The sequence below is a fragment of the Metopolophium dirhodum genome, chromosome 5 (assembly GCF_019925205.1).
Source record: "Metopolophium dirhodum isolate CAU chromosome 5, ASM1992520v1, whole genome shotgun sequence".
In the NCBI taxonomy this organism is placed as follows: domain Eukaryota; kingdom Metazoa; phylum Arthropoda; class Insecta; order Hemiptera; family Aphididae; genus Metopolophium; species Metopolophium dirhodum.
In genome coordinates, this window is record NC_083564.1 from 21621680 (window position 1) to 21635744 (window position 14065).

Sequence of the window (14065 nt, forward strand, 5' to 3'; positions counted from 1 at the left end):
ATGGATTTCGAATTCACCAATATGAAGAGAACAGACATTGTGCTAATATCAGGAGCAATCTCGAACAGCTTAAACAAGTGTAAAATTCGTAAACTCGAGGGGAAACCGTTTCTCTTGCCACTCCATGAACAGATAAGAGTTATGACTGTTCGTGAAATACAGTTGGCAGAGAAATCGATAAGGCGGATTTTTCACAACAAAAAGGAAGTGGAGACGACCTGCTTAGCGCAACTTAACAAAAGTCTGAATTCACAATTAAATAACTTAACACCAGAGTTCATAAAAATTATATTTTGCGTGGAAATAAGATAAATGTAGTGGTATTGTTTGGGGGATCATACGATAGGAATATCCTAAGTAGATTAGGGTTAGGACATATAGAAATACTAAATATTAGATGCTATGATTTGAATTTCGATGGGGACTTCTACATGATATTAGAAAAATTAAGGGGAAAAATAACTGAGAGAATTTTCGAATTTAACATAGGTAGAATCCAGAAAAATGGTAGACTGTTGAATTTAACGGAAGCGCATAGCGGCGTATGTACACAAAAACATAAAATAACATACGCTCACGACCCAAAGACGGATGTGAGATTTACCAAATGCATATTCAACAGAATGGTTAAGGAATATGGGTACCAAAATTTGGTAAAACAATTCCAACCTATATAGACAATACCACGTACCTAGCACCACGTTGTGAAATATAATTTTTGCGAATTTATAACTTTTACTATAGCAAATAACAAATAGCTTAATTAACACACTAAAGTAAATATATATAAAAGAAAAAGAAAAAAAAAGTAACGCTAGATACTAATAATTAACTAATATAACACTAAAAATAGTAATTTTAAATAAATTAATTTCAGAAGAAAAAAAAAGAAAAAGAAATAACATTAGGAATCAGGCGGTGAATAATAGGGGCATATTTTGTCTATTTTTATTGGAGACTGACAAATGGTGCACTATTATGCACCGAACGGTGGTTTGACCACTTAAGGACAATGTTGGAATTTGATCGTTTGGTGATTGGTTCGAAAAATCGTGTGTATAGCAGATTTTTTTTAGCGGATCACCAAGGGACCAAATGGCCATAATAATTCACAGTAAGAAATTACAAGGACAAAATCTTGTTAGTTTAGCCAGTGTCGCGAAATGATGCTTAAATTTGCAGCACACTCTGGCGTCACGGGTTCAATTAGCAAGATAAAATCATTACGAAAATAGAATAGAATAAAATCGATTTAATACTAGTCTTGATCATGTAATAGAACTTGAATACAATGTATAAGACCACACGCAGTTCGGCATATGTCCGGTACGTGATGGGCAGCATTAATTATTATATAAAGGACAATGTAATAGGTATAAGGAAAGTATGAAATCATTTGTTATATAAAAGCAAGGCTACACGTCGCCAGGATGTACGTGTAGGTACCCCTTTTCCTTATATCAATGCACCTATATAAGAGGGACCCTAACGAAAGACTTATCACTCTATAGTTGGCAGGCTAATAGTTAACGGTATCCATGCTGATTATCTATGTCTTAAATTGTACAAGTTCAATAATTTTAAACTATTCTTAATTGATTTGTGTTTTATATTTAATTAACTTATATTATAATCAATTCGAATAAAGATCATTTAAGCTGATTGTTGTCTAATATATAAAGACGATCCAAGACTATTTCTGCGTGACGACTAGTTGACAGTATTCATGCTGGAGATATTTGTCTTAAATCGTAACATTACTTCGAGTGTTTAAAAAGTGTTAAAAACTAACCTACTGTCAATAAATTTCATAGTAATAGTTTAATTGACTGTGTATTAATTAATTTGATTCGACCTTTGTCAACCGTGCTCCACAACTGGACCACAACAGTTAGATTTCCTAAGCATTTGGAAAAGAGGCAAAAGTGGGAATCAGCATTAGGGTTGCAACAACAAATTGGCGACTGGAATTATGTTTGCGGAATTCACTTTACTAATGATATTTTTAGAAATGCTAGAAAAATATTGAAGCCCAATGTTATACCATTGTAAGAATACCATATTTTATTTATTAACGAACATTAAAGTATAAAATGTAGTTAAACAAAAACTTTCATTTTAGCGTCATTCAATGTTCAGATGATGAGTCTTGCGCACCAATTAATTGTACTTCTGAATCTAATAATTATTCATAGTGTGTATTTTTTGTTAAAAGTTATAACTAAATATAACCATAACTGGCATTACTGTATAAAAGGTGTTCATAGATTATGATATCTCATATCTATGTTTGTGTTCAGACCTTTATAACCTCAAAATATTTTCATGTTCGTTCCCGTGTGATGAGCATAAATGGCCTATCCATTCTTTAATATCTATGTCAACAGCTGCAGCTCGTGTCGTGTAGTGATGACTAGGTTGAAAAAAGATATGGCGATCGAAGACGAAAAAGCTGCGGCTGCGTCTTCGATTTCTATAAAGGCGTCGACGTACCTTGAGTTTATGACAATGGTGGAACAGCTCAAGCAGCAGAGTGAACGGTCGTCGGCATTGCAGTTGGAAAATGAATGCCTGCCGAAATTGATGAGTGACGAGGTGTCCGAGCCCGTTGTTGTCAACGCACCCGTTGCGGTTGCGACGCCGACGGTGCGTCTGGAGTACCGGGTAATTCCTGACCTAATCACACGGATGACCTCGTTTTCGGGAAACGAGACCCCGCTGCAGGAGCCGTTGACTCGTCTGATGCGCGGTGACCGTGAATTCGCGTGGTCTGAAGAGCAGCAGTCAGCATTCAACTCGTTACGTATAAGTCTGACCAGTGACGCGGTCCAAACAATAATCCGGAAGGAAGCTGCTGGAAGGCGGCCCCCTGAATTTGGTACATTCTGCAAGTAGGAAGACGAATGATGCTGAAACGCGATACCACTCTACCAAGTTAAAGCTGCTGTGTGTGGAGTAAGCTGTGAATAAGCTAAGAGTTCCTTTTAAAGGTAAAATTCACGATATACACCGATTGTCAAGCACTCACTTATTTGAACAGTACTTGTAAATGAAGAACGTGAAACACGGTGGCCTACAAACGAATAATTATCGCCGTAGCCCCGAAAAAGGTACGGCGTCACCAGAGGTTCATCGGATGTCGTGACGGGACCCCATAATTCATCCACATCCACGGTTCGGTATTACAATTGTAACGTAAGCGGGCACATAGAGAGACTGCACCAAACCACGGAAGCCGTGCTCGGGATGCAAGTCCACCTCTCCCACGCGGGGGCAGTTACGACGATTGTTGAAACCATGTACGCCGAGTTGGTAAATGCCTACCCAACTGATATAATAAACCAAGTGGATATTGAATAGAGTGCTTATTACTAGATATACTTGACGATTATTTCTTTAATGTACTTTCCATTTTTGTTGCAGTCGCGCTGAATGCATTGAAACGTAAAATCTGTTACGAAAAACATTCATCCCTGACCGTATATTATACGGTCGGTGATGTGGAGCAACCGAGTGTGCTACATGCGGTACCAAATAGTAATAGTTTCATATAGACAGTATATTTTAACGAACACCAGACCACCTGTCTGATCGACTCGGGTTCATCAATGTGCTGGTGCGGGCTGGTCTAGCCGATCGCGCGGGATTCACAGGCACCGGCCTACCCAACTGTTATAATAAACGAAGTGGATATTGAATAGAGTGCTTATTACTAGATATACTTGACGATTATTTCTTTAATGTACTTTCCATTTTTGTTGCAGTCGCGCTGAATGCATTGAAACGTAAAATCTGTTACGAAAAACATTCATCCCTGACCGTATATTATACGGTCGGTGATGTGGAGCAACCGAGTGTGCTACATGCGGTACCAAATAGTAATAGTTTCATATAGACAGTATATTTTAACGAACACCAGACCACCTGTCTGATCGACTCGGGTTCATCAATGTGCTGGTGCGGGCTGGTCTATCCGATCGCGCGGGATTCACAGTGCACCGGCTTACCCAACTGTTATAATAAACGAAGTGGATATTGAATAGAGTGCTTATTACTAGATATACTTGACGATTATTTCTTTAATGTACTTTCCATTTTTGTTGCAGTCGCGCTGAATGCATTGAAACGTAAAATCTGTTACGAAACACATTCATCCCTGACCGTATATTATACGGTCGATGATGTGGAGCAACCGAGTGTGGTACGTTAAAATAATCGTATATATCTATTGAATAGATGGCTATTATCCCTTTGTTATCGATACGACCTTGTCCTACACAAGCTACAGCTGCCGCTGTTGTCAAGTTCTATACATTCTATGCGTTTGCTCCCTTCGTGTTTTTTTTCAGCATTTATTATTTGCTTGACATTATTTAAATTATAATCAATTATTATTACTCTGTTTAAAACCCAACGGCGTTCAGTGTGTTACAGTTACTTGTACACGTTCTATGTGTTTGCTCCGTTCGTGTTTTTTCAGCATTTATTATTTGTTTGACATTATTTAAAATATAATCAATTATTATCACTCTGTGTTTTAATTTTTAGACATTTTTTTTTTCTCTCGTAATTACCTACCAATATGTATAAATGCGTGCAGTGTCCGTCGGTTTTTGGACAAAAAGGCAGTTTGGTTAAACATGAAATAACTCATACCAGTATACGTTTTCCGTGTACCGTATGTACATCGACATTCAAGTATAAATCGCATGTCAATAGACATCTGAAAAATATTCATGGTATGTTATAATTTTTTTTATTCAATATTAATTTATTGTTATTATTTTTCCCAAGGTATTGTCAACATTCGAACCCATTTGAGACCAATGTCCGATGCACCAATCATAGTTCAGCCAACACGAGCGCCTCGTGCCACTGCTCAAGGTGATGTTATACAAATCGCGCCTCAAATATTTGTCCCCGATGTCCCGGCCGGTGGATCGAATGCGATATCCGACGACGACGATATATTGTGTATGAAAGCGTAAGAGTGCTTATTACTAGATATCCTTGACAATTATTTCTTTAATGTACTTTCCGTTTTTGTTGCAGTCGCGCTGAATGCATTGAAACGTAAAATCTGTTACGAAAAACATTCATCCCTGACCGTATATCATACGGTCGGTGATGTGGAGCAACCGAGTGTGCTACATGCGGTACCAAATAGTAATAGTTTCATATAGACAGTATATTTTAACGAACACCAGACCACCTGTCTGATCGACTCAGGTTCATCAATGTGCTGGTGCGGGCTGGTCTATCCGATCGCGCGGGATTCACAGTGCACCGGCCTACCCAACTGTTATAATAAACGAAGTGGATATTGAATAGAGTGCTTATTACTAGATATACTTGACGATTATTTCTTTAATGTACTTTCCATTTTTGTTGCAGTCGCGCTGAATGCATTGAAACGTAAAATCTGTTACGAAACACATTCATCCCTGACCGTATATTATACGGTCGATGATGTGGAGCAACCGAGTGTGGTACGTTAAAATAATCGTATATATCTATTGAATAGATGGCTATTATCCCTTCAGTGGCGGCGCTAGGCGTGGGCGAAGTGGGCCATTGCCCACGGCCTCGCACCTCAAAGGGCCTCGCGTTTCATAGGGACTTATAATTAACCATAGAAAAATATGGGAGAAGTATCTATACAAAAATTTTTGTATCCATGAAATTATTTTATTAAAAAAAAAATCATAAGCATAAATGTTATATTTCGTCATATTTAGTCATTACTAAAAGTACCAGATCACACTATGCGTTTTGTCGGTTGCCGATCGGCAAACGACCGCGACTATTCTATAATTAACATATAAACCGCGTTATCGGGGCCAGACTGACCGATTCGGCGAACCGATTTTATCTAAACTCGATAACGTAATTTCATTTTGACAGTTGTTGTTAGTTCAATTGGTTGTGTTTTATCCTCGTTTCTGTATCGATCGATTACCGAAAATTATATTCAATTTAATAATATTTAACGAAGCAAAAATCATACCACACGTACCTAAGTTGTAAGTATAAAACTTTATTAATTGTGTTTACATTTTCCATTGTTTTTTTTTTGTTTTATGATATTAGTTATAAAATTATTTTATTATAATATGAAAATAACATAATCAGTATGGAAAACGATTTATTGTGACAGAATAGATATACCTATAATAATAATTTTTTATAATAGGGAAGTATGGAAATAATATATTTTAGTATGTTGTATTGGAAATGTTAGTTAAAACTTTAAGAACTAATAAATAATTGTAATTTGTAATAGAATATTATTTGTATTATAAATATAATTTAATAAATAATAAAATAATAATTTTATAAATATTACATAATAATTTATTATTAAAATATAATTAACTATCCATATGTAGGTATCATGTCTGGATCTAGTAGAGACAGAGATACTGGTCGGAAATGGGAATCTGGTGCTTCCAAAAGAAAGAGAAAAGCTGAAATGATGCAAGTGAACCAAGCTATGAGTACTAGTATGATGAAATTTCTAAACAAAACCAGTACATCAACAACTACAGACTTAGACGAACCTAATGCCAAAATGGATTTAAATGAAGGAATTTCAAAATACAATGAAGAATTGACAAAAGAAGTTGAAACTAAGTCTGATCTTGAAACTTCTCCGCCAATAAATACTTTTGAAAATAAAGAAATTACTTTTTATGTTAACTCTAATATAAATAATATTTGCGATTTAGAGATGCACAAACAAGAAATTGTTTTAAGTGAACCACTAATGAGTTTAGACCCAGCTACAGACTTAGACGAACCTAATGCCAAAATGGATTTAAATGAAGGAAATTTATCCAATAAAATTTCAAAATACAATGAAGAATTGACAAAAGAAGTTGAAACTAAGTCTGATCTTGAAACTTCTCCGCCAATAAATACTTTTGAAAATAAAGAAATTACTTTTTATGTTAACTCTAATATAAATAATATTTGCGATTTAGAGATGCACAAACAAGAAATTGTTTTAAGTGAACCACTAATGAGTTTAGACCCAGCTACAGACTTAGACGAACCTAATGCCAAAATGGATTTAAATGAAGGAAATTTATCCAATAAAATTTCAAAATACAATGAAGAATTGACAAAAGAAGTTGAAACTAAGTCTGATCTTGAAACTTCTCCGCCAATAAATACTTTTGAAAATAAAGAAATTACTTTTTATGTTAACTCTAATATAAATAATATTTGCGATTTAGAGATGCACAAACAAGAAATTGTTTTAAGTGAACCACTAATGAGTTTAGACCCAGGGAAATGGGTGTTTCCGTTATCAGGTTCACAGCGTCACGATTTAGTTCAAAATGGTCCTCAACAGATGCTAGATACTTGCGATGAAAATTATCCTTTAGACAATAATAAGAGACATTTTTCTAACTTCCACTATACAAGAAAATTAAGTAATGGCGAAACTCAACATCGCAGATGGCTAGTTTATTCTCAATCTCAAGATAAAATATATTGTTTTCCGTGTACAGTTTTTTCTAATTTACAAACACAAATGATTCGTGAAGGATGTTGTGACTGGAAACATCTAAGTACAATTTTGCAAAGACACGAAAAGAGCAAAGAGCACATGGTGTGCATGATTAAATGGGTAGAATTTGACAAACGAATTAAACTCGGGAAAACAATAGATCAAGAAAATGAAAAACGGATTCGTGAATCACAAAAGCATTGGTACAATTTGTTTGAAAAATTAATTAATGTAATAAATTTCTTAGCCTCACATAATCTATCATTTAGAGGTCATCGAGAATCAATGAAGTTAGATGATAGCAATAACTCTGGAAACTTTATTGATTTATTAAAATTATTGTCCAAATATGATCATTCATTACAGAACCATTTTCAACTAATTAATGAAAAACAACTGGCACAACATTATTTGAGTCATGATATCCAAAATGAATTAATTAAACTTATGTCTAAAAAAGTAATTGAAGAGATTATTAGTAAAGTAAAACTAGTGAAATATTATGCTTTCATGCTCGACTGCACTAGAGACATAAGTCGCGTTGAACAGATGTCCATTATTTTAAGATTTTGTAATACGTCAACCGGTGATATAGAAGAACATTTTATTGGATTTATTGCTGTTGATTCCACAACAGGGGAACATTTAACAAACATTATTCTACACGAGCTAAAAAGTAATGGTTTAGATATTCAAGACTGTCGTGGACAAGGTTTTGATAATGGCGCGAATATGGTAGGAATAAACAAGGGTGTTAAAACACGAATATTAAATATTAATCCAAAAGCATTCTTTGCGCCTTGTGGTTGTCACAGCTGGAATTTGATTTTAGTAGATGCTGCTAAGTCTTCCATTACAGCTACAACATTTTTTGGCTTTATTCAAAAAATTTATTTGCTCTTTTCAAAATCTAGTAAACGATGGGATCTTATTAAAGATAAATTAAAACTAACATTAAAGTCTTTATCTGAAACAAGGTGGGAAAGTAGAATTGCTGCAGTCAAAGCAATATTATTTCAATTTGACGATATCATTGATTGTATAAATATACTTAAAATGCAAATAGTAGACGCAGAAACTCTATGTGATTGTGAAGCCATTTTAAAAGAAATGTTAACATTTGAATTTATTGTTGCAATACATGTGTGGTATGAAATTTTACTTCGTGTAAATAATATAAGTAAAATCTGGCAATCAGTTCAAGTTAATTTAAAAATGGCTGTTGATTCTTTAAATAATTTTTGCAATTGGATTCAAGAATATCGTGATATAGGATTCAATAAAAGTATTATAGAATCTCGCCAGTTCATAGAAAAAAGTAGTTATGAAATAGAATTAAATTTTAAAAACAAGAGAATAGCAAAGAAGAAAAAAATGTTTAGTTATGAACACACTGATGAACCTATAGAGAATGGTGAAAAAAAGTTTAGAGTTGACTTTTTTAACAGCATGATTGATGGAATTCTACATGACATTAAATGGAGATTTAAATCATTGAATGAATACTTTGAATATTTTGGTTTTATTTATGATATGAATATTTTAAGATCCATTTCCAAAGAAGATCTTTATAAGCATTGTTGTGATTTAGGTACAGTTCTTCAAGAAGGTGAAAAGAGCGACATTCAATCATTTGAATTATACGAAGAATTACAACTCATAATTTCAAGTCTACCAGACTTTATTAAGGATGCAAAACAACTCATCAAATACATAATAGAAAATAATTTACAAGAAATATATCCAAATGTTTATATAACAGTCAGAATTATGCTCACTATTCCTGTCAGTACAGCTTCAGCAGAGAGAAGTTTTTCGAAGCTTAAAATAATTAAAAATTACCTACGAAATACGATGACACAAGAAAGACTCTCAGCATTAGCAGTTTTGTCCATTGAAACGAAAATTGCAAATAATTTAAATTACGAAGATATACTTAAAACATTTAGTGAAGCAAAAAGCCGAAAAGTCCATTTCTTGTAAATAAAAAAAATGAAACTTCTAACAGTATTATTAATTTAAAAAAATATGTATTTAATTTTATAATTATGTTTAAATAAAATTATATTGACTACTTTGCAAATAAAAGGTTAATAATTAGAGTTTATTGTTTTAAAAAATTGTAAATCTTAATATTTATTAAATAACTATTGTTACTTAAATGTTTATTAAAAAAATTTTAAAAAAGGGCCTCTTTAAGTCTACTTCGCCCACATATTAATTTTACCTCGCGCCGCCACTGTATCCCTTTGTTATCGATACGACCTTGTCCTACACAAGCTACAGCTGCCGCTGTTGTCAAGTTCTATACATTCTATGCGTTTGCTCCCTTCGTGTTTTTTTTCAGCATTTATTATTTGCTTGACATTATTTAAATTATAATCAATTATTATTACTCTGTTTAAAACCCAACGGCGTTCAGTGTGTTACAGTTACTTGTACACGTTCTATGTGTTTGCTCCGTTCGTGTTTTTTTCAGCATTTATTATTTGTTTGACATTATTTAAAATATAATCAATTATTATCACTCTGTGTTTTAATTTTTAGACATTTTTTTTTTCTCTCGTAATTACCTACCAATATGTATAAATGCGTGCAGTGTCCGTCGGTTTTTGGACAAAAAGGCAGTTTGGTTAAACATGAAATAACTCATACCAGTATACGTTTTCCGTGTACCGTATGTACATCGACATTCAAGTATAAATCGCATGTCAATAGACATCTGAAAAATATTCATGGTATGTTATAATTTTTTTTATTCAATATTAATTTATTGTTATTATTTTTCCCAAGGTATTGTCAACATTCGAACCCATTTGAGACCAATGTCCGATGCACCAATCATAGTTCAGCCAACACGAGCGCCTCGTGCCACTGCTCAAGGTGATGTTATACAAATCGCGCCTCAAATATTTGTCCCCGATGTCCCGGCCGGTGGATCGAATGCGATATCCAACGACGACGATATATTGTGTATGAAAGCGTAAGAGTGCTTATTACTAGATATCCTTGACAATTATTTCTTTAATGTACTTTCCGTTTTTGTTGCAGTCGCGCTGAATGCATTGAAACGTAAAATCTGTTACGAAAAACATTCATCTCTGACCGTATATCATACGGTCGGTGATGTGGAGCAACCGAGTGTGCTACATGCGGTACCAAATAGTAATAGTTTCATATAGACAGTATATTTTAACGAACACCAGACCACCTGTTTGATCGACTCGGGTTCATCAAGTGCTGGTACAGGCCGGTCTAGCCGATAGCGCAGGATTCACAGTGCGCCGGCCTACCCATCTGTTATAATAAACGAAGTGGATATTTAATATAGTGCTTATAACTAGATATACTTGACAATTATTTCTTAAATGTACTTTCCGTTTTTGTTGCAGTCGCGCTGAATGCATTGAAACGTAAAATCTGTTACGAAAAACATTCATCCCTGACCGTATATTATACGGTCGGTGATGTGGAGCAACCGAGTGTGGTAAATGCGGTACTACCAAATAGTAATTGGTTCATAAAGACAGTATATTTTAACGAACACCAGACCACCTGTTTGATCGACTCGGGTTCATCAAGTGCTGGTACAGGCCGGTCTGGCCGATCGCGCAGGATTCACAGACGATATATTGTGTATGAAAGCAATGGACGAATTTGAGGATACGGGTTAGTTTTTATTTAATTTATCAGAATCAATTCATTTTTTAAAAGACCCGCTGATTTTATTTTATCCGCCGTGGATTATTTTTTTAAATACGTAACGTTAAATTAGATTTATTAATCGAATACAAGTTAATGGCAAGAAAAAAACAACCATATAACATAAAAGTTATTAATTATTCGTTTTTTAAGAATTTTGATGCTGTATGTTCCCTTAAATCTCTAAGACCAGGAAAGAAAGCTGGTGATAAAGTAGTGACAAATATATGTAAATTTTTGTATACAAAAGAAGGGGATTCATTTTATAAAACTTCTTTGAACAATGACTGGGCTATTCTACATGAACAAAATAATACTAGTAAGAGAATTAGGGCATCCATAAAAAATGTACACATACCTGTTGCAAATGCTACAATGTACCTATAAGACCACACGCAGCTCGGCATGTGTCCGGTACGTGATGGGCAGCATTAATTATTATATAAAGGACAAGGTAATAGGTACAAGGAAAGTATGATATAATTTGTTATATAAAAGCAAGGCTACACGTAGCAAGGATGTACGTGTAGGTACTCCTTTTCCTTGTATCAATGCACCTATATAAGAGGGACCCTAACGAAAGGCTCATCACTCTATAGTTGGCAGGCTACTAGTTGTCGGTATCCATGCTGATTATTTATGTCTTAAATAGTACAAGTTCAATAATTTGAAACTATTCATAATTGATTTGTGTTTTATATTTAATAAACTTATATTATAATCAATTCGAATAAGAGTTATTTGTTTGACTTTGAAGCTTATAAACAGTGTCTCTCATCCGGTTCACAACATACCTGAACAAGAACTAAGTCAATTATACAATGCACCATTACCAATATCCAGTAGTAAATATTATGACTTGCAATCTCTAAAATAAGTTATTGAAAAAGATCATTATCCATTTTATGATAGCTTGAAACATTCAGATATCAAAAACAAAAAAAAATGAATTATAGTTCCAGATTTTGAAAGGCTTTTTAATTTTTAATCTTATTATTACTATATTTTATTTAATACTCTAAAATAAATGCATTGTTTTAATATTATATTGTTTTGTTTTACATTAAATGTAAAATTTTGAAATTTAAATAGACTGAAGTTGTTATTGTCTAATAATTTAAAAGTTGATTGTATTATTATTATATTTTATTTAATATTATGTTTCATTACTTTATTTTATACTCTATAATGTAACATGCATTGTTAATTGTTATAATAATAATTATTATATTGTTTATTTTTCATTTGAAATTTAAATAAACTGAAGTTTTTTTGTATTTAATATAGATTTGTAATAAGTGCCAGTGTTAAGTTTTTACAAAATCAACTTAATTCTTCAAATGGTCTTGGAATCAGAGTCACATTATAACTGTGTGGAATTGTTATCGAGTTCTGAAAAATATATTGAAGGAACCTTTTTCTATGATAATCATAACTTGATTCTCTATATCAGGGATGGGCAATTAGCGGCCCGCGTACCTTTTTTCACTGGCCCGTGCTATATTTAATTTAGCTTATAAAATATAAAATATTAAGATTTTTCTGTATTTTATTTTATTATGTTTATAAAATTAATAAAATCGATATAATGTTTATCGTAAAACGTAGATATAAATTCTTATCTAGTACCCAGACAGTATTCTGTAATGATAAAATTATTATAATGTTATAATAATATTTTTAAACAAAAAATTGCTGTCTGGGTATTGAACTATTAAATGTAAATAATATTATATTATTTATAGGGGTATAGTTAAGATAAGGTTTTTTTTTTTGCTTTCTGTTCTCTGGTCTGCTAGATTTTCGCACATTCAAAATTAGCCCTCTGGTAGCATTGAGTTGCCCATCCCTGCTTTATATCAATCAGTAATTAATTAGAAATATAATGATTATTACTTTCAGAAAAGTGGTTGAAAATGAAGAATTTCTATTCCTAACTTCTGAAGATTTGGTACAAAATCAACTTAATTTTTCAAATTGTCTTAGAATCAGAGCGTTTGTGAAGTCATATAACTGTGTGGAATTGTTATCGAATTCTGAAGCATTTATTAAACAAAACTTTTTGTATGATAACCATAACTTGATTCTTCATATCAATCAGTAATTAATTATAAATATAATTGTTATTATTTTCAGAGAAGTGGTTGAAAATGATGAATTCCTATCTCTAACTTTTGAAGATTTGGTGAAATTTGTTTCTTGTATTTTTTAATACAGTAACACCACACACTGCTGTAAAGAAAACTAACCATAGAAGAGAATTAAGTAAATTAGATGTATATTAGGAAGCTTTTTTGTAAACGATTCTCAAATTCCGCTAGACTTGAGTATCGCGTGCGATAATTTATTTACAGTTCCGATGTACTGGGTTACAGACTGTATAATAGATACCGGAATATTCAAGTCAAATACACACTTCCCTTCTGAAAATTCCATTTGCTTTTTTAATAATCATAACAAATATTGTATACTACGATATTCCACAAAAATCATCCCATTCAGTTATTTGGTAGCATTTGAAAATAAATTAAAAGAAACCATTACCATCACGGTATGTGTAAAAGCGCAGGTTTTGAAATCGGCATTTGACATTGAATTGCCAATCTTAAGGTAAATAGTAAAATTGTCTTATGCATATTTATCATATGCTTTGGGGCCGGCCATGATGCGTCGGGGTAGCCCATTAGCATCAACTGTATAAGTTAAGTGCTGGATTTTTTTCAGATGATAACATAATAATCGCTTCCAGTTAGGTTAGGTTAGTTTTCTGATGATTGTGTATCGGCGTCCGCCGCAATTGTTACTACAGTTCTACCATGTGTTTAAATTGTTATTGTAAATTGTAAT

At 33.1% G+C, this 14065-nt stretch overlaps 1 protein-coding gene, 1 long non-coding RNA gene and 1 pseudogene across 2 annotated transcripts; all 3 read left to right on the forward strand.

The window, feature by feature from the left end:
- Positions 1 to 677, forward strand: LOC132945651 (uncharacterized; annotated as a pseudogene).
- Positions 678 to 6730: 6053 nt separating this feature from the next.
- On the forward strand, positions 6731 to 10698 carry LOC132945652 (uncharacterized). Its single transcript, XM_061015421.1, has 5 exons — positions 6731 to 6877; positions 6986 to 7132; positions 7241 to 8930; positions 10310 to 10489; positions 10568 to 10698. The coding sequence occupies exons 1-5, from the start codon at positions 6731 to 6733 to the stop codon at positions 10696 to 10698; spliced, it is 2295 nt and encodes a 764-aa protein (XP_060871404.1).
- Positions 10699 to 10851: 153 nt separating this feature from the next.
- On the forward strand, positions 10852 to 13484 carry LOC132944593 (uncharacterized). Its single transcript, XR_009664469.1, has 3 exons — positions 10852 to 11185; positions 13121 to 13282; positions 13355 to 13484. It is a non-coding gene; the product is annotated as an uncharacterized LOC132944593 (long non-coding RNA).
- The last annotated feature ends 581 nt before the right edge of the window (positions 13485 to 14065 follow it).

Coding starts and splice junctions, on each gene's coding strand:
- LOC132945652 (XM_061015421.1), top strand. CDS start 6,731: ATGCACAAACAAGAAATTGTTTTAAGTGAACCACTAATGAGTTTAGAC. Junction 7,133..7,240: donor ATGAAGAATTGACAAAAGAA/GTTGAAACTAAG, acceptor TGCGATTTAGAG/ATGCACAAACAAGAAATTGT. Junction 10,490..10,567: donor CAACGACGACGATATATTGT/GTATGAAAGCGT, acceptor TTTTTGTTGCAG/TCGCGCTGAATGCATTGAAA.